The following is a 20,912-nucleotide window of genomic DNA, read 5'->3' on the forward strand; positions in this document are numbered from 1 at the left end:
ATTAATAAAAGAAAATTTCTTTAGCAAACCGACAAAAATAACTTCAGTGTTCTGCAAGGAAATTAATGCTTGACTGTCAGAAAGGTGGAAATCAGAAATCTGTTTTGTTTTCATTTGACATAAGAGCAGTAAACTAAGAGGAAACAGCAAAATCACTAAATGTAAATACGGGTCACGTGGAGACTACCCACTTCCCGGCTGTAACTCAGACTGCTCTGTGCATCATCAGCCCCGGATCTACAATATTTCCGAACCAGTGCAATACCCGCCACTCCCATGAGCATTTGTGATAGGACGTCATGCATAAAACATGTGTGTTCGAGGAAATGTAAGACATGTTATGTGGTCGTTAGTGTGCCAAAGGGCAGTGCCTCACCTCCTCACACAGCAGTCTTCTATCGCACGTCACTGTACTTCGCTCTGTGGAATTGAAACATGCATATTTTGTAATGGATGCCATCAAACCATATTCAGGGCAGTGGAAATTAAAATGTCCTGTGGTGCCTCTCCTGCTTACAATTGGCTGGTTTGACATCCTGTCAGAACTCTTCAGAAAATTTGCACTCTTTATTCCCTATCAGCAAACAACTTGCAATTTCTGTGACATAAAATTAAATATAGGATACATAAACCCAGGAAAGACATGAGACAAGCAAAACAATACACATTTCTTCAATCCTTAGCTCCTATAATCTTTTTTCTCTAATCTTGCTACAGCTTTATGTGGCATGCTTTCCTTTCTGCGAAAGAATCTATTACCTCATCAAACTTCGTCAAACGTTTTGCTACATGAAAAGTCGAAATGTTGATGTCTAATACTGAAAAAGCTGTTATTGCAAATAGGACCCAAGACTGGTGTAGTTTCCCGATCTGATTACGTCAATTTGTCACTCTCTGCTAGATAAAACAAAATAGCCTTTCTAATACTGCAACAACTGTAATACACACCAAATAAACGAGACTGTTTTGGCACAAACGATCTTTTTTGTAACGACAGAATATAATTCACAAAGTATCAATATCAAATGCCTATTAGGCCTCCTACAAGCAGAAAGCCTTACGTTAGGAAATAGTGTCACACTTCATTCATACGCTCCAGTTTTTCAAGTATGAGATTGAAAAGTAGTAGTACGAAATTTTTATACAAACTTGGAATCGTCATATTGTTCCATAATTTGTGTGATGTCCCCGTTTCTTCACCTTCCTCGTTCTAACAGTCTTGTTATTACTAATTCTGTAACTATTCCTCCCAATGTCAAAGCTTATTTGCAGGTTAACTCCACTAACTCTGCCAGAATCATCGGTTTAGTTATCCGCGATTATTCTCCAGTTAGGCATTGCTACATGTTCGTACAGCGCGTTTTCCGCGCTTCTTCCAGAATAGAATTTAAAGCGGCTGCTAGCCGGGGACAGTACAACTGGCCCTTACTAGTATAGCAATCGGGCCAAAAATTTTCTGCCAAAATTTCATTTTCTTGGATACACCGAAAAGGTAATACGTAATCTTTCTTACTTGTTATTCGTTTATTTCCACTCCTGTAGTCTGAATCTAAGGATTTAGCTAGTAATTATAACAACGCTCATCATTCGCAAACCCAATCAACCACAAAATCAGACAGCGGTTGGCATTCATCCATTCGGCCTTACTCTGCTCAGCTCGTATAGCCCCTTTTGTCTGTAGGAAAGTTTGTTTCTACACGCGACAAGGATTCCCCTGACAGAGACATCATCTACACTATGCATGCATTCACAAATCAACTTAGAATGTGTTCAAAAATGTTCAAAAATCGACAGGGATGCGTTTCAAAGTCATATGAATAATCGATAGACTAACGTGCGCTGGATGCTAGTCGCTTTGTGAAACAAGGTTTTTTCCCCTCAATAGTATGAATTTGACCCCCACCCCCCTCCTAGAACTGGGCCTGATGCACATCCAAGAATCTGGCAGCTTGGGCGTTCCAATAAAATTTTTCCCGGTAGCATCTCACTGCTTGCTGCGACTGCTTACACAGCCAACAGCCATATTTCTGCAGCCAGAAGTGGGAGAAGGTACTATTCAACTGCGCATGCGCATGATCCCACTCGTAACTGCTAAAACGAATCCAATAACAGTTGTGACGTCATGCTCATTGGAGGCAATTTGTTGTTACGGAACATTGCATAGTCTTCCTAAAGCCTTTGACGCATTTTGCTGTTGGTAGACGCTTGTATGAGCATTGTGTTTTGTTGCTGTATATGGCGCATTTCCTTTGCAATTTAAGTTTTATTTTCGTTTCTTCTCTTGTTCATGTTTTATTGCTGCAGTATGATTCTGCAGTAGCGGAATACAGTAATATCCTTCGTTAGAGTATCAGTTCTTGCCAGTCAAAATTACAAAAATTTAACTGAAAACAAAAACAATGAAAAATTCCTGGAATTCTAAAAATTCTCCGGTTTTTCCCGGATATCCCGATTGTCCCGGGTCGTATACACCCTGACACGCCATCCTAGCTCCGTTTGACTCAATGCCCAGGTATATCAAGGCCGTTATTATGGCCAGTGGTGGTTGTTTTGGGTACTGATTTCTCAGGATCTGTGCACCCAAATTGCATCAAAATGTTATCATATGTCAGTTCTAGTATAATATATTTGTCCAATGAATACCTGTTTATCATCTGCATTTCTTCTTGGTGTAGCAATTTTAATGGCCAGTAGTGTAGATGAATAATTTTGTTAAATGTCAGAAATGAGTTCTGCATATATCGGCGTTATTGCTCCGATGTATGAATCATTGAAAATCATATAAATTAACCAATCGGAAGTTGTATAATGTCTAACTACTGGTGCAAAATACGTTGGATGAGATTATTACAGGTACTCCAAACTGAAAAATTCGAGACGAATTTTTTGAAGGAAGGGGGAAGATGTTATGTCCCCAAATAGCATCCCCAGCAGACACTAAAAATTCGTTCAAGTTCTACCTTGGCAGCTCCTGAATGCCAAACCACCTGTGTCACTAACCAGTTGACTGCCAGACTACCAGCTATGGGGAAATGCTGAGTGATTTGCGGCAAATACGAATGCTATCACAGCACGAAGGAACAACACATGCTCAAGTCTGCAAGCAAAGCATAATGATATCACGGAAGCTGAGAGATACCGTCACACTTGCAACAAAGCAGAGTGTCATAATGAAGGTTAGGTACAATGCAAGAATAAGTAATCAGGTGACAAACCAGCATGAAAGAGGCTCCAAAAGGTGAAGTTACCAAAGTCTGACGTCACTAGGAGAGCTGACAGTGAGGGAACACCAGGATACAAGATGTAGCCACTGCAGAGCACAATGGAAATATCCTACCCTTTCTAACAAATGTCGGAGTGCCAATTACTGACAGCACAGTGAGTAGTATCAGTCCTTGTGCCAGTTGTGACTATCCAGAGAGAAGGGGACTAAGAAGGTCAACCCATTGGCACAAATAGTTGTCTTTGATCGTCTAGGAAACAAGAAGTCTTGCTGGAAGGATGCTGCTGCTACCGCCAGCTGCACTGCCAACTTTCGAGCCAACACTGATGGCACGCAGAGGCCACCATCACCCTGCATGACTACTGCAGGTTAGATGTACCTGACCTGGACGCTGTCCATTAACTGCCTACGAGAGGGAGGATCAATGCTGCTGCTCATCCCATTCCTGTGGCAGACACCAACTCTGCCAGCTCCTGTCTCCTAAACAGGGTCTGAGAGCCGACCCCTGCAAGCTAGTGAGTACTTCAGGTGGACCTGGAGGCTTAACTCACAACTTTAAACCTTCAAAGTCAATGGGAGCACTTCAGAGATTAATACGCAGAGCTGGAGGCCACCAGGGCCCACAGGGCAATGGCCACCCCATGAGATAACAGCTGCTACCCGACACTTCGCTCTGCTGGCCAAACTGCAAGTCTAGCACATGCCAATCTTCAGTTGCTGATTAGGATGCAGCCCTGCTGCCCTGGCTGTTCGGGGCCGTCCCCCCAAAATTTTAATGAATACACCTTGTACATTTTACCTGTTTTTCAGTAAAACAAAAGTTTCACTTGAAGCAGCAAAACTAACCACCTAACACAATCAAACTATCCACACAACACTATCAAAAATGTTATTAAAGCAAAATTAATTACAGTTGCACGTGCCAACAGCCACCTTCTGTTCTCTGTTACGACCACTTGTGTGCTGCTGCATGAAGAAGTGAACTTGACGATACAAAATGCTTAAACGTAAACGTGTTGTCCTTTCTATGAGGGACAAGTACGAGATTATTACTATATATTCCTACTGAAGTTGAAGTTGCCTTTGCATGTTACTTTGTAATACTAAAAGGGATGCCTGTTTTTAAGAATAAATTTACTGTGTAGTACTTCTTTTTGGCCGAACAAATCAGTTTTCCGAACACTCATGTCTCCCAATTACTTCGGATAATTGACGCTCTACTGTACTTGAAAATCATGTTATTTACACACAAAGAACTGAATATACTTTGTAAAGGACAAAATGTGTAACACTTCCAAAACACTGAAAAGCAGAGGAATCAGTATGTCACTAGTCACTTGGGAGCTGTGGTTACAGTTGTAATGGAATGTTTAAAAAACTTGTGACATAACCATGAAGACACGAGAAACACGCACAATAAAAATGCTACAGCGGACCATTCCTGACTTTAAAAGAAACAATTATAATAGACTTAACGTTCATTCACCTATGGCCGAACAAGACTAAAATAAAGCATGTGAGAGTTAATTTAAATCCTACTCAATTGCTGTACACTCAGTAGAGATGCATTCCAAATCACAACCGAACTACAAACTTACGCACCCACATTAGTGAAGTTAGTGAGGCACCATTGTAGCACAGAAATGTTTGTGTATATTATATAGTCTGTGCTAAACGGATAAAATAGGGTTAATGTGTTACTTCTCAAACAATATTCATTCACAAAATAATGTAACAAAAACCATTAAATTGTGAAACTACAGAAATAAACCAAATGGTGAATTCCATAATTTTAGCAGGGCTCCCATAACCTAGCATAGAAATCTTGATAATTATGGAAAAATTTTAATACTTGAACTTGGTATGTCTGGTCCAACAAATGTGTACTCTAAAGTAAGCTATGAGCACTTTTTTTACATTAGCTACTGTGAATAGAAATCCTTGGGTAACAGAAGAAATATTGAATTTAATTGATGAAAGGAGAAAATATAAAAATGCAGTAAATGAAGTAGGCAAAAAGGAATACAAACGTCTCAAAAATGATTTCGACAGGAAGTGCAAAATGGCTAATCAGGGATGGCTAGAGGACAAATGTAAGGATGTAGAGGCTTGTCTCACTAGGGGTAAGATAGATACGGCCTACAGGAAAATTAAAGAGACCTTTGGAGAGAAGAGAACCACGTTTATGAATATCAAGAGCTCAGATGGCAACCCAGTTCAGAGCAAAGAAGGGAAGGCAGAAAGGTGGAAGGAGTATATAGAGGGTTTATACAAGGGCGATGTACTTGAGGACAATATTATAGAAATGGAAGAGGATGTAGATGAAGACGAAATGGGAGATAAGATACTGCGTGAAGAGTTTGACAGAGCACTGAAAGACCTGAGTCGAAACAAGGCCCCGGGAGTAGACAACATTCCATTAGAACTACTGATGGCCTCAGGAGAGCCAGTCATGACAAAACTCTACCATCTGGTGATCACGATGTATGAGACAGGCGAAATACCCTCAGACTTCAAGAAGAATATAATAATTCCAATCCCAAAGAAAGCAGGTGTTGACAGATGTGAAAATTACCGAACTATCAGTTTAATAAGTCACAGCTGCAAAATACTAACGCGAATTCCTTACAGACGAATGGAAAAACTGGTAGAAGCGGACCTCGGGGAAGATCAGTTTGGATTCCGTAGAAAAATGGGAACACGTGTAGCAATTCTGACCCTACGACTTATTTTACAAGCTAGATTAAGAAAGGGCAAACCTATGTTTCTAGCATTTGTAGACTTAGAGAAAGCTTTTGACAATGTTAACTGGAATACTCTGTTTCAAATTCTGAAGGTGGCAAGGGTAAAATACAGGGAGCGAAAGGCTATTTACAATTTGTACAGAAACCAGATGGCAGTTATAAGAGTCGAGGGGCATGAAAGGGAAGCAGTGTTTGGGAAAGGAGTGAGACAGGGTTGTAGCCTCTCCCCGATGTTATTCAATCTGTATATTGAGCAAGCAGTAAAGGAAATAAAAGAAAAATTCGGAGTAGGTATTAAAATTCATGGAGAGGAAGTAAAAACTTTGAGGTTCGCCGATGACATTGTAATTCTGTCAGAGACAGCAAAGGACTTGGAAGAGCAGTTGAATGGAATGGACAGTGTCTTGAAAGGAGGATATAAGATGAACATCAACAAAAGCAAAATGAGGATAATGGAATGTAGTCAAATTAAGTCAGGTGATGCTGAGGGGATTAGATTAGGAAATGAGACACTTAAAGTAGTAAAGGAGTTTTGCTATTTAGGGAGTAAAATAACTGATGATGGTCGAAGTAGAGAGGATATAAAATGTAGACTGGCAATGGCAAGGAAAGAGTTTCTGAAGAAGAGAAATTTGTTAACATCGAGTATAGATTTAAGAGTCAGGAAGTCGTTTCTGAAAGTATTTGTATAGAGTGTAGCCATGTATGGAAGTGAAACATGGACGATAACTAGTTTGGACAAGAAGAGAATAGAAGCTTTCGAAATGTGGTGCTACAAAAGAATGCTGAAGGTAAGGTGGGTAGATCACATAACTAATGAGGAGGTATTGAGTAGGATTGGGGAGAAGGAAAGTTTGTGGCACAACTTGACTAGAAGAAGGGATCGGTTGGTAGGACATGTTTTGAGGCATCAAGGGATCACAAATTTAGCATTGGAGGGCAGCGTGGAGGGTAAAAATTGTAGAGGGAGACCAAGAGATGAATACACTAAGCAGATTCAGAATGATGTAGGTTGCAGTAGGTACTGGGAGATGAAGAAGCTTGCACAGGATAGAGTAGCATGGAGAGCTGCATCAAACAAGTCTCAGGACTGAAGACCACAATAACAACAACTGTGAAACATCTCTTCCACTGAAGTAGTCCTCACAGCTCTTGTATATTTCAGTCTCCATGTTTACTAGACATTTTTGCTTCGAATGATTGTTCCTGTTATACATCTAATACTGCGTGTTTCTACTGGGACACCCTGTGTTGATCTGTTACAAATACAGAAGGGTCTTTAAATCCAATTTGTAAGTTTGTTGAAAGACCACCACCAACTGTTCTATTGTAGTATGGGATAATCCAGATAAATAAGTATCAGTCAATTGAAACTGGAGTGCCATTACTTGAATTTCAAGTCTATAATGCCTCAAACCAATGACATAACTATTTGAATGGAGTATTTCTGATCTTTTTTGGTTTGATGTAGCTAACCCTGGCAGAACTTATCCAGTGATAGAGGCTACTGTTCATTTTTTTGTGTTAGAAGGATTGCTGTTTACAGCCAAGTCTTTCTCAAGACTTAATTCAAATTTGACAGTGGAATAGAGTCTACCCTCATCGTTTACCTGATAGTTTAAATTGTCATATGACTTTTTTAATAAGTTTTTTTAAATCATTTCCACCTTAAGCAACTACTGTAACAAATTACTTGAAGAGTGTAATGTTAGACAGATATCAATACCCAAAGAGGTGGGATTTGTTACTGAATTCTGTAATACAAGCATATATGGTTACAATGGCAATGGCAATTATTCTTCCCTTTTAGGAAAAGCCGTGTTAGTATGACAGTGAGCTCTAAGGCGGTAGGAGTATATCTGAACTGTAAAATAAATTTTCATGTGCATTACAGTATTAACGTGCAACTTCAACCTCTGCTTTCAAGCTAGCTGTAATATTATGCAGAAATATAAAGAATGGCAAAGAACATACTTATCTTGCTGTAAAAAGAGAAACTCTCTAAGATATAGCAAATAACTATAAAAGTTAAAACAAAAATAATGGTGATCTAATGGAAACTAAGAAAGAGTAAAAGCATGCTGTCAGATATAAATTAATCAAATAAGTTTGGTAAAGAGAAGGAAAATAATATTAATTCTATGCATCTTACTATATTTAAAAGAATTTTGTTGGTAAATAACCAGAAATTAGCACGAATTCTCTCTGAGGAGGGAAGTAGATCGTCACTGTATTACTGCAGTATTTTGATAACAAAGGAAGGATTTATTCTGTAAATAGTATCTATTTTTCCTCTTATTCATAGTCATTAATATTGGCAAAGGGATTTAATTACTAATGAGCAGCAGTATGTAAAATGAAACTCTTTTTCATTAGCAAGGCCAAGCCTCAAACAATCTTCATATACAGTTCTGTATAAACACACTGGCAACTACCTGCTCCATATTCCACTACAGAAATGAAATGGAACTTTTCAAAGACAAAACTTACGAACTTCTTCACTTCAGTCAACTGAAATGGGCTAGGTTTCGTCACTGGTTTTGGATCAACTTTCTTGGGCAATTGTGGTTCCTTTAAGATATCAGCTTTTAATGGTGCTGCCTTGAAAATGTACCTGAAACATTAAATGCTAACAACACACTGTTTTAATTTCACTATTAAGAGATAATTATTTCAGTTACTTACTTTTGCATTTGCTGCAGTTCAGCCTCCTCCCGCTCCTCTTTTGACGGGTAAGTTACAGGTCTGACACGTAAATGAGAAGTGAAGTTAGGTGACTGTGGCACAGTACACCGTAATTTCTTGTAAGATGGGTTTACTTGGCTAGCCTGCCACCTCTGTGAACCATCTGTAAAAGATAATGATGGATTTATGAAACTATGAACATTGGACAAGGCACAAGAAGGTACACAAATGGTACAGGAAGAAAAACAATTACAGTGAAAGAATTCAAATACTGCAGCTATCATTTTACATTTAAGCAGTTATCCCCTGAGTCTGTAAAGAACTGAACTCCCACATATAAAACAACTTCGTATGTTTGATTACAAATGAGTCAATGTGTTAAATATTTGATGTTATGCATATAATCGAGAAAATGCTTTAGAAAAGGTTTGAAATTATGTTTCAAGTTTGTTGGAAGTCTAAGGCCTCATTATCAAGCACTAGATGAGTACAGTCTGGGTAATTTGCATACCATTTTAAGCGAATGCTAGTTCTCCACACATCTCAATGTTTATGACATCATAACTCCTGAATGTGTTTCTTACAAAGATGTAAATTTACAGATACATGCAGTGGTATATGAGGACACTGTGTGCTAAATGTGCTGGGAATGTAATTAATAGTAAAAAAGTAATAAATTAAATCATAACATCTAATGTGATGGTTTTCCTGCATGGTCAGCAAAAATGTAAGTGGTAAACTTTTCTTCTTTCATCATTTTGTGGGATGTTGTCAGTGTGTTAACAGTTTTATCAAGGTTTGAAATTATGTTGGTTGGATTAAAAGAGGGAGAAAGGGACCAAACTACAAGGTCATCAGTCCCTTGTTCCAAATACAACAATGCCCAAAGTATGAGGATAAAACAAAAGCGACTGACAACTGAAAACGGTTGAGGTTGGGTTGTTTGGGGGACGAGACCAAACAGCGAGGTCATCGGTCTCATCGGATTAGGAAAGGATGGGGAAAGGAAGTCGGCCGTGCCCTGTCAAAGGAACCATCCCAGCATTTGCCTGGAGTGATTTAGGGAAATCACGGAAAACCTAAATCAGGACGGCCGGACGCAGGATTGAACCATCGTCCTCCCGAATGCGAGTCCAGTGTGCTACCACTGCGCCACCTCGCTCGGTCATAACTCAAAACGAACTCGAAGGAAAAATCACAAGAACGATGACGGGCAACAAACTTGTAAATGAACAAAAGGGGACCAGAAAACCACAGAAACACAACTAACAGGATGAAGAGATTAAAACAACAAAGCAAATTACCATGGATGGCTGACCATGAGAATAAAAAAGGAGAAGCCAGCCACTCTGCAACAAATTAAAACCTCCATCCTTGAAGCACTAGGGTGGAGGACACAGAGGCACAAAGGACATGCGCTAAAACTTAGATCAAATGATAAAACCCACCCTCACGAATAAAATGTAAACTAAATCAGCCGATGAGGCGCCGAGAGATAAAATTAGCAGCAACGAGTCCGGTAACCCAAGATCTCGTCACAGGGCAATCAAAGTGGGACAGTGCACGAGAGTAAGGGGCACCATCAACCAGGCGCTGCACCGACACTCAGGCGGGTCTGCATGGTGCAGGAGGTAACTGTGGGTCGCCCAAGTGTGGCCAATGCGGAGCCGGCAGAGGATAACTGATTCCCTGAGAGAGACCTGCATGGAAGTCTTCCACACATTCGTAGTCTCCTTAATGACATGCAGTTTGTTGTGTGTACTGTTATGTCATTTCATCTCCCAAAGCCATAAAATCCTACGGCATAAATCAGAACGCAGGTCAGGTTCAAAGATGCCCATCTCCAGAAGCGGTTTCCACATAGCCTGTTTGGCCAGCCTATCGGCAAATTCTTTGCCTGGGATGCAAACATGTCCTGGGGTCCACACAAACACCACTGAACGAAAGGACCAGTCCAGGGCATAGATGGACTCCTGGATGGACACTACCAAAGGATGGCGAGGGTAGCACTGGTCGATAGCTTGTAGGCTGCTCAAGGAGTCAGTACATAGAAGAATCGATTCCCCGGGGGCATGAACGGATATACTGAAGTGCACGAGAGATGGCCACCAGATCTGCAGTGAATATACTGCAGCCATTGGGCAGGGAATGCTGTTCCAAACGGCCTTTGTGGACATAGGCGAAGCCAACATGGCCGTTAGCCATCGAGTTGTCAGTGTAAACCACTTCAGAGCCCCAGAACATGTCAAGAATCAGGAGGAAGTGACAGCGGAGAGCAGCAGGGTTAACAGAGTCCTCAGGACCATACAAAAGGTCCAGACGAAGCTTTGGCCAAGGAGTACACCATGGAGGTGTATGTGAATGGACCTCAAGTAGAGGTGGCAAAGGGAAGGACTCCAGTTCGGAAAGAAGGGATGGAACGCAAACCGCAATCATGAGCCCTGACCTGGGCGGCCAATGCAGGAGATGAACTATCATGGGTGAGAAAAGGAGACGGTAATTTGGGTGCTAAGGAGAACTACGAATGTGTGCAACATAACTGGTGAGCAGTTGTACACATCGGATCCGCATTGGAGGTACTCCAACCTCCACAAGGACACCGGTCATCGGACTCTTTAAAAAGCTACCGTCACTAGGCGAATGCCACAGTGGTGAACTGGGTCGAGTCAATGCAGCGCTGGTGGCGCCGCTGAACCGTAAACCAGACTCCCATAGTCAAGGCATGATTGAACAAGGGCTCTGTAGAGCTGCAGCAGCATAGAGCAATCTGCACCCCAGCTGGTGTTGCTCATGCAGTGGAGGGCATTGAGGTGCTGCCAGCAGTTCCGCTTAAGCTGACGAAGGTGAGGTAGCCAAGTCAATCAGGCACAGAAAACCATTCCTAAGATTCAATACGTCTCCATTACAGTAAGTGCACCATCATGAAGGTAAAGTTCTGGTTCCGGATGAATGGTACGACGCTGACAGAAGTGCACAACACATGAGTTTGTAGCCAAAAAATGGAAACCATGGGCTACAGCCCATGACTACAGCTTGTGGATGGCTCCCTGTAGGCACCTCTCAGCAACACCAGTCTGGTGGAGCAGTACAAATGCAGAAGTCGTCTGCACACAGAGAGAGTGAGACAGATGGCCCTACAGTGCTACACCGTTAACAGCAACTAAAAATAGTGATACACTCAATACAGAGCCCTGCGGGATTCCATGCTACTGGATATAGAGGAACTATGGGGCTATGGGGGGCACCAACTTTGATACGGAAAGTACCAAGCGACAGAAAATTCTGGATAAAAATCGGGAGCAGGCCTCAGAGACCCCACCTGTACAATGTGGCAAGGACAGGATGTCGCCAGGTGGTGTCATACACTTTGCGTAGATCAAAAACGACGGCAAAAGGTGTTGGTGTCTGGTAATGGTTGTTTGGATGGTAGACTCAAGGTACACAAGATTATAAGTGGTAGAGGGCTCATGGCGGAAGCTGCCCTGACATGGAGACAGCAGGTCACTTGACTCCAGGACTCAACCCAACCCATGACACCCCATACATTCCAGCAGCTTACAAACAACATTGGTGAGGCTGATGGGCCAATAGCTATCTACTTCAAGCGGGTTTTTACCGGGTTTGGGCACCAAAACAATGGTGCTCTCCCGCCATTAGGATGGAAATACACCAACGTACCAGGTCCGGTTGAAGATGACAAGGAGATAGCGCTTGTAGTCAGACAAGAGATGATTAACCATCTGACTGTAGATCCGACCCGGCCCAGGAGCTGTGTCGGGGCAACGAACAAGGGCGCTGAGGAGCTCCCACTCCGTAAATGGGGCATTATAGGGTTCACTGTGGTGTGTAGTGAACAGTGCTCCCGAAGCAGGTGGTGTGGGAGCAGCAGGGAGGGAAGTGCCCCCCCACCATGAAGGGGGCAGCTGTAGTCTCAGTCTGCATCTGAGGATGGGGTGGAGATTCTGGCGTCTGAGGAACTGAAGGGGCGACAACTGTTCTTGTTGCAGCGGCATATGAGGTGGTCACAGACACAGACACAGGATGTAGGCACTCAAATTTTCTCTTAGCCTCAGTGTAGGTCAGTCAGTCCAGGGTCTTGTACTCCACGATTTTCCTTTCTTTCTGGAGAATTCTGCAGTTAGCCGAGCAAGGCGAATGGTGCTCTCCGCAGTTGACACAGATGGAAGGCGGGATGTGATGAGCATCCGCAATCTCGACATGTGACGCTGGAAGTACACTGTGAAGATATATGGCCGAACTTCCAGCACTTAAAGCACCACATCAGGGAAGGATATATGACTTGACGTCACAGCGGTAGACCATCACCTTGACCTTCTTCGGCAATGTGTCACCGTCGAAGAACAAGATGAAGGCACTGCTGGCAACCTGGTTACCCCTCGGACCCCAATGGACACGCCGGACGAAATAAAAACCTCGCCCATCTAAATTGGCGCGCAGCTCCTCGTCAGACTGCAAAAGAAGGTCCCTGTGGAATATGATACCCCGGACCATATTTAAGCTCTTAGGAGGCATGATGGTAACAGACTTCCCACAAGCGAGTAATGCCCATGACTGGGCACACGATGCCATTTTTATCAAAACTGACCCAGAGCGCATTTTGGACAAGCTCTTCACCACCCCAAATTTGTCCTCCAAATGCTCCACAAAAACTTTGGTTTCATGGACATGAAAGATTCCCTATCAACTCTCTTACATACGAAGTACTGGGGCAAATAAGCTTCACTGTCATCCTTAGCCTGGTGTTCCTCCCATGGTGTGGCCAGGGAGGGGAATGACCTGGGGTCATATTTCTTGGCACTGAAGTTAGACTTTGCCTGCTTAGAGACTGCTGGCTGCGGACCACCAGCAAGAGATGACATGCTACACTTCATGGCATGTTATCCGCCCTGATGCCACCAACTCCAAACAGTGATCCTCCCCGCAGGCACCACCCAGCTGCAGCAAAGGCCACCTAGCAGGATGGCCCTCTCCTTGGCATACATGGGGAATTAATGGTGCAGGCATCAGTAGAGCGATCCCTATGTTGTCAGGGGTACAACCAAAAGGGTACATGGCGGCCCCACCACAACGGACTGGCTACCGTGCTGGATATGAGGTGCAAAGAAGCCCATGGCACAGAAAGTGACACTGCATTGGCTTGGTGGAAAGCGCACCCAGGAAGGTGTCCTCGTCCAAGAAATGGAGAATGGGCCTGTAATGCAATGACGAGCAAGTGGGCTAAAGATCCCAATGCACGATGGACATGATGCACGATGGACATGATGCACCATGTAAGGCGCCCTTCCCCAATTGGCTCGCTCTTCGGGAGAATTTTGAAAAATGGAAGTCAAACCCTACAGGGGACCATCACACAAAGGCCGAAAGGTGAGAGACTCCTTTTAGTCGCCTCTTACGACAGGCAGGAATACCTTGGGCCTACTCTAACACCCGGACCCGTAGGGGGATGAAATTGTGTGTTGAGTTTGTTGGAAGCCCACTAAGTGCTCTCATTTTCAAATGAAGAATATAATCTGGGTATTTGCACACAATCAGTTACACTGCCTCAAGACCCACAGATTCCAAGTGTCATGCTTTTCTTATTGTGCTAAACCTTTAACATATGGTTACACACCCCAATGAGAAGACTATGACAGCATTAATTTTTAAAATCTGTCAGTACATGAAATATTGAAAATCAAATTTACGTTTCCTCTGGAACAGTCTTTAAAAGCAGTCCAGAAGAATGAAACTTCACGCACAAAAAAAGAAATTTATGAATATCATTACGCGTCAGAATCTCCGAGATTAAAAAATTTAACAATCTGCTTACCTAATATGTTAAGAACGGAAATGTAAGTCTATAGAGATTTTAATATAAATTTCTGAAAGATGTAGATGAAAGAATAGATTTGGAATTGCTACTAACACTTAGAACAAGTGTCCTATTAATTTTCCTACCAAAATTATACAAGAAAGCAGTACAGCAATTTTACAGGCGAACACTTACTGATATAAATGTTCATGCAGTAGTTCCAACTTCTTGACTACAATGCACAGCTTGCCATATTAAACAATTTTTCTTTATTACAATGAAATAGTATCATGGAAAAGTAATGAACAGACTAATACACAGTTTCAATTTAAACACACCCTTAAAAGATGCTGACTGGAGGGTTGGGCATAAAGTGAAATATATGAATTCCAAATTTGAATTTTAAGGGGACATTGTACGTGAAATTCGTTGAAATTTGATATTTCCTGTTTTCTACTCCATAATGTACTTTGGACTTTCCTTAACATTTTGGTATATTATACATTAAAATCAGACAGTTGTTACACCTTCAAATAATATTTTTAACGTTTATGTGTGACTGTCAAATTTTGCTGCTACACACATACTGTAGGATGTCCATTCATCCCGTTTTTCCCGGGACAGTCCCGTTTTGTTACCATAATGTCCCACTGTCCCAAAAGTTTTTTGGGGGACGCTCAAATGTCCCGTTTTTTTATGATTCCGCTTGGCTACAGTAATTTACGCTACTGGTTGTTTGACTTGCTATTAACTGCGCAATCATTTACACTAGGAAGCATGTGATGACTTTCAGCATACCCCAAACATGTACCGAACTGTCAAAAATCGAAAGTAATTTTGAGCGCACTGTGTTGTTGTTGTCTTCAGTCCTGAGACTGGTTTGATGCAGCTCTCCATGCTACTCTATCCTGTGCAAGCTTCTTCATCTCCCAGTACCTACTGCAGCCTACATCCTTCTGAATCTCCTTAGTGTATTCATCTCTTGGTCTCCCTCTAAGATTTGTACCCTCCACGCTGCCCTCCAATACTAAATTGGTGATCCCTCGATGTCTCAGAACATGTCGATGTCTCAGAACATGTCCTACCAACCGATCCCTTCTTCTAGTCAAGTTGTGCCACAAGCTCCTCTTCTCCCCAGTTCTATTCAATACCTACTCATTAGTTATGTGATCTACCCATCTAATCTTCAGCATTCTTCTGTAGCACCACATTTAGAAAGCTACTATTCTCTTCTTGTCTAAACTATTTATCGCCCACGTTTAACTTCCATACATGGCTACACTCCATACAAATACTTTCAGAAACTACTTCCCGACATTTAAATCTATACTTTATGTTAACAATTTTTTCTTCTTTTCTTCCTTGCCATTGCCAGTCTACATTTTATATCCTCTCTACTTCAACCATCATCAGTTATTTTGCTCCTCAAATAGCAAAACTCCTTTACTACTTTAAGTACCTCATTTCCTAATCTAATTCCCTCAGCATCACCCGACTTAATTCGACTACATTCCATTATTCTCGTTTTGCTTTTGTTGATGTTCATCTTGTACCCTCCTTTCAAGACACTGTCCATTCCGTTCAACTGCTCTTCCAAGTCCTTTGCTGTCTCTGACAGAATTACAATGTCATCGGCAAACCTCAAAGTTTTTATTTCTTCTCCATGAATTTTAATACCTACTCCGAACTTTTCTTTTGTTTCTTTTATTGCTTGCTCAATATACAGATTGAATAACATCGGAGAGAGGCTAGAAACCTGTCTCACTCCCTTCCCAACCAGCGCTTCCCTTTCATGTCCCTCGACTAACTGCCATCTGCTTTCTGTACAAATTGTAATTTGCCTTTCGCTCCCTGTATTTTACCCCTGTCACCTTCAGAATTTGAAAGAGAGTATTCCAATCAACATTGTCAAAAGCTTTCTCTAAGTCTACAAATGCTAGAAACGTAGGTTTGCCTTTCCTTAATCTTTCTTCTAAGATAAGTCGTAGGGTCAGTATTGCCTCACGTGTTCCAACATTTCTACGGAATCCAAACTGATCTTCCCCGAGATCGGCTTCTACCAGTTTTTCCATTCGTCTGTAAGGAATTCGCGTTAGTATTTTGTAGCTATGTCTTATTAAACTGATAGTTCGGCAATTTCACATCTGTCAACACCTGCTTTCTTTGGGATTGGGATTATTATATTCTTCTTGAAGTCTGAGGGTATTTTGCCTGTCTCATACATCTTGCTCACCAGACGGTAGAGTATTGTCAGGACTGGCTCTCCCAACGCTGTCAGTAGTTGTAATGGAATGTTGTCTACTCCGGGGGCCTTCTTTTTCTTTCGACTCAGGTCTTTCATTGCTCTGTCAAACTCTTCACACAGTATCGTATCTCCCATTTCATCTTCATCTACATCCTCTTCCATTTCCATAATATTGTCCTCAAGTACATCGCCTTTGTATAGACCCTCTATATACTCCTTCCACCTTTTTGCTTTCCCTTCTTTGCTTAAAACTGGGTTTCCATCAAAGCTCTTGATATTCATGCAAGTGGTTCTCTTTTCTCCAAAGGTCTCCTTAATTTTCCCCTTAGGCAGTGTTTATCTTACCCCTAGTGAGATAAGCCTCTACATCCTTACATTTGTCCTCTAGCCATCCCTGCTTAGCCATTTTGCACTTCCTGTCGCTCTCATTTTTGAGACGTTTGTATTCCTTTTTGCCTGCTTCATTTACTGCATTTTTATATTTTCTCCTTTCGTCAATTAAATTAAATATTTCTTCTGTTACCGAAGGATTTCTACTAGCCCTCGTCTTTGTACCTATTTGATCCTCTGCTACCTTCACTATTTCATCTCTCAAAGCTACCCATTCTTCATCTATGTATTTCTTTCCCCCATTTCTGTCAATTGTTACCTTATGCTCACCCTGAAATTCTATAAAACCTCTGGTTTAGTCAGTTTATCCAGGTCCCATCTCCTTAAATTCCCACATTTCTGCAGTTTCTTCAGTTTTAATCTGCAGTTCGTAACCAATAGATTGTGGTCAGAGTCCACATCTGCCCCCGGAAATGTCTTACAATTTAAAACCTGGTTCCTACATCTCTGTCTTACCATTATATAATCTGATACCTTTTATTATCTCCAGGGTTCTTCCATGTATACAACCTTCTTTCATGATTCTTGAACCAAGTGTTAGCTGTGATTAAGTTATGCTCTGCGCAAAATCCTACCAGGCAGCTTCCTGTTTCATTTCTTAGCCCCAATCCATATTCACGTACTATGTTTCCCTCTCTCCCTTTTCCTACTATCGAATTCCAGTCACCCATGACTATTAAATTTTCGTCTCCCTTCACTACCTGAATAATTTCTTTTATCTCATCATACATTTCATCAATTTCTTCGTCATCTGCAGAGCTAGTTGGCATATAAACTTTTACTACTGTAGTAGGTGTGGGCTTCATGTCTATCTTGGCCACAATAATGCGTTCACTATGCTGTTTGTAGTAGCTTACCCATACTCCTATTTTTTATTCATTATTGAACCTACTCCTGCATTACCCCTATTTGATTTTGTATTTATAACCCTGTATTCACCCGACCAAAAGTCTTGTTCCTCTTGCCACCGAACTTCACTAATTCCCACTATATCTAACTTTAACCTATCCATTTCCCTTTTTAAATTTTCTAACCTACTTGCCCGATTAAGAGATCTGACATTCCATGCTCTGATATGTAGAACGCCAGTTTTCTTTCTCCTGATAACGACGTCCTCTTGAGGTTATGAATAACAACGAAGATTCTTCTCTTCTAAATCGATCCACTGAATCCGTCCTTTCGGTCCAGAGGTACTCTACACCACTGATACTTGCTCTCTGGCTTTCGTCACCACACTGTTAATGTTTTGCACAGTGCAATCACTTTCATTATGCCAAAACGAAAGTGTAATTTAACAGCAATATAAAAAGCGAGTTTCCTTTTATCACTGGTAGTTGAGAAACTGTAGAATGTATGTTGTGCAGATCAAAATTTGCTATTGGTCATGGTGGAAGGTCTGACATTGTGAATCACATTAAGATGAAGAAACATCGCACGAGTGATCAAACGAAAAGAACAACTAAATGCGCGAGTGACTAATATGTAATCTTAAAATCAGTAACAGAAATGGATAGGCAGTTGTCAGCACAAGAAGCTACGTTTGCATACCACAGTGCAATGCATAACCATAGCTTTAAGTCAATGGACTTTACTACAGCAGTTGTTAAAAAACTTTTCAATCCTAAATTCACATGTGGACACACAAAATGTAAAGCAATCATTTCAAATTTTATTGCACCGTATGCAGCTCATCAGGTTTTAAATTAATTGAAAAGTGCTTGATTCATTTCTGTAATGATTGATACACCGAATCATCTGGATCTGAAGTGGGTTCCTCTCCTCATCAGGTATTTTTACCCTGAAAATGGCATCACAGTGAAAGTGCTCGAATTGGTTAATTTAGCTGGAGGAACTTCAGATTTACTTCAGAATTATGTGCTGGAGGTTTTAAAGAAATATGATCTTGAGGGAAAGGTGATCGCAGTTTCTCAGACAACACTAACACCAATTTTGGTGGTAAGCAGAGGAAAGGAAAAAACAATTTGTTCTATAAACTGCAACAGAACACAGTGAATAATATAGTAGGTGCACAATTCCTTACAAACTGGCTCAGATTGCCTACCCATCGACTGCCAATTAATTGTAAACAAAATCTACCAGCATTTCCACATATATACAGTACGGGTTGAATCTCTGAAGTCATTCTGTAAGTTTACTGAAACTGAATATCAAAACTGTACTTGTACAGCAAGACACGGTGGCTATCTCTGCAACCAGCATTGGAAAGAATTGTAGAGATATTTCCTGCTTTGAAATCATATTTCATTTCCCTTGATAAGTGTCCTGTTATCCTTAAACAATTCTTTGATAACCCTGTGTTCTACATTTTCTAGTTAGCCAGCTAAAACCTTTGTCCACAACAATTAAACGTATTGAGAAACAAGAAATCACAATAGTGGAAGTTTATCAAAACATAAACAAATTATTGGGCAAATTACAATGTAGAAAATCTGAAAGATTTCTCACATCCTTTGTACATGAGAATCTAATAAAGCTGGAAGAAGAGGGTGAAATTACTGTCTAACAATTTCATATTTATGCTGACACCTTTTAAAGCATTTGACTGGGGTAATACTGGAAAGGAGCAGCTACAGTGGAAGGATATTCAGGATTGTTGTGTTTTTGTTAAAAGTATTGTACCAAATTTTCCTGTTGATGAAGACGAACTGTTCGATGAATTTTCATGTGCACAGAACTTCATAAAAAGTGAAGAAGGAGACAAAGAAAGTCTTAGTGCAACATGATGTAAAATATTTGCTTATTTCAAAAGTAAAAACATTAACATGAAAAACATGATTCATTTGGTGGAGTTTTGTTCCCGGGTCAAATGCTACTGTAGAACGTGTGTTTTCGTTAGTGAACTCTTTGTGGTCAGATGAGGAAAAACAGAAAGAAAGTTGAAACAGTGAGGGCCTTGCTCATTGTCAAAACACACTTTAATGGTGTATCGTGTACTGACTTTTATGATATAATTTCAAACGAAAATGGACTTGTTGATAAAGTACATAAAAGTGAAAAGTATGGTGATAGTGTGGCAGAATAATTGTAAAAAATGATTTGGGATCATCTGAGTGCATGTTGTAAAGGTAAACTTGTATGTGTATTAAATTTAGTCAATACAATATTTATGTCCCATTTTTTCTTCATTGTCCCAGGTTTTTCTCCAATTTATTTTAAATGTCCCCTGTTTCAATGAAAATGAAATGGACGCCCTAACATACTGCCACAGTTGAGCAGTCATATGTTGCGAACTACACAGTCTAGAAGGTTGTGAATTGTTTTGTTTTGTGCCTACTGCTACGTCTCCGAAGTTGACGTTATGAATTAACAAATCAGTCCTTCGTTTCTGATGCTAGTTTTCGTTGGAAGTAGTGTGATTATTGGCTATTTTTGTTGTAAGCTAAATTCTATTGCTTTTTATATGTAAATAAAATAGAAAGAAACATTCCAAATGGGAAAAATATATTAAAAACGAAGATTCCATGACTTACCAAACGGGAAAGCGCTGGCAAAAAGAGACAATTAAAAAAACACACAAACACACACACAAAATTTCAAGCTTTCACAACCGATGGTTGCTTCGTCAGGAAACACACACACACACACACACACACACACACACACACACACACACACACATCCACACATCCGTCCACACACATACAGACAGTGTGTGTGGGCGCGCGCGCGAGTGTATACCTGACTTTTTTTCCCCCCAAGGCAAGTCTTTCCACTCCCGGGATTGGAATGACTCCTTACCCTCTCCCTTAAAACCCACATCCTTTCGTCTTTCCTTCTCCTTCCCTCTGTCCT

At 41.0% G+C, this 20,912-nt stretch overlaps 1 protein-coding gene across 3 annotated transcripts in view; it reads right to left on the reverse strand.

The window, feature by feature from the left end:
• LOC124776411 (targeting protein for Xklp2 homolog) overlaps positions 1-20,912 on the reverse strand; it is a 145,705-nt gene that overhangs the window by 77,662 nt on the left and 47,131 nt on the right. For all 3 annotated transcript variants that reach the window (XM_047251397.1, XM_047251396.1, XM_047251398.1), the window contains exons 5-6: positions 8,653-8,815; positions 8,458-8,581 (exon numbers count right to left, since the gene is read on the reverse strand). In XM_047251397.1, the coding sequence (XP_047107353.1) occupies positions 8,458-8,581; positions 8,653-8,815 (287 nt within the window). The remainder of the gene's footprint in view (positions 1-8,457; positions 8,582-8,652; positions 8,816-20,912) is intronic.

Source organism: Schistocerca piceifrons, chromosome 2 (genome assembly GCF_021461385.2).
Source record: "Schistocerca piceifrons isolate TAMUIC-IGC-003096 chromosome 2, iqSchPice1.1, whole genome shotgun sequence".
Lineage (NCBI taxonomy): Eukaryota > Metazoa > Arthropoda > Insecta > Orthoptera > Acrididae > Schistocerca > Schistocerca piceifrons.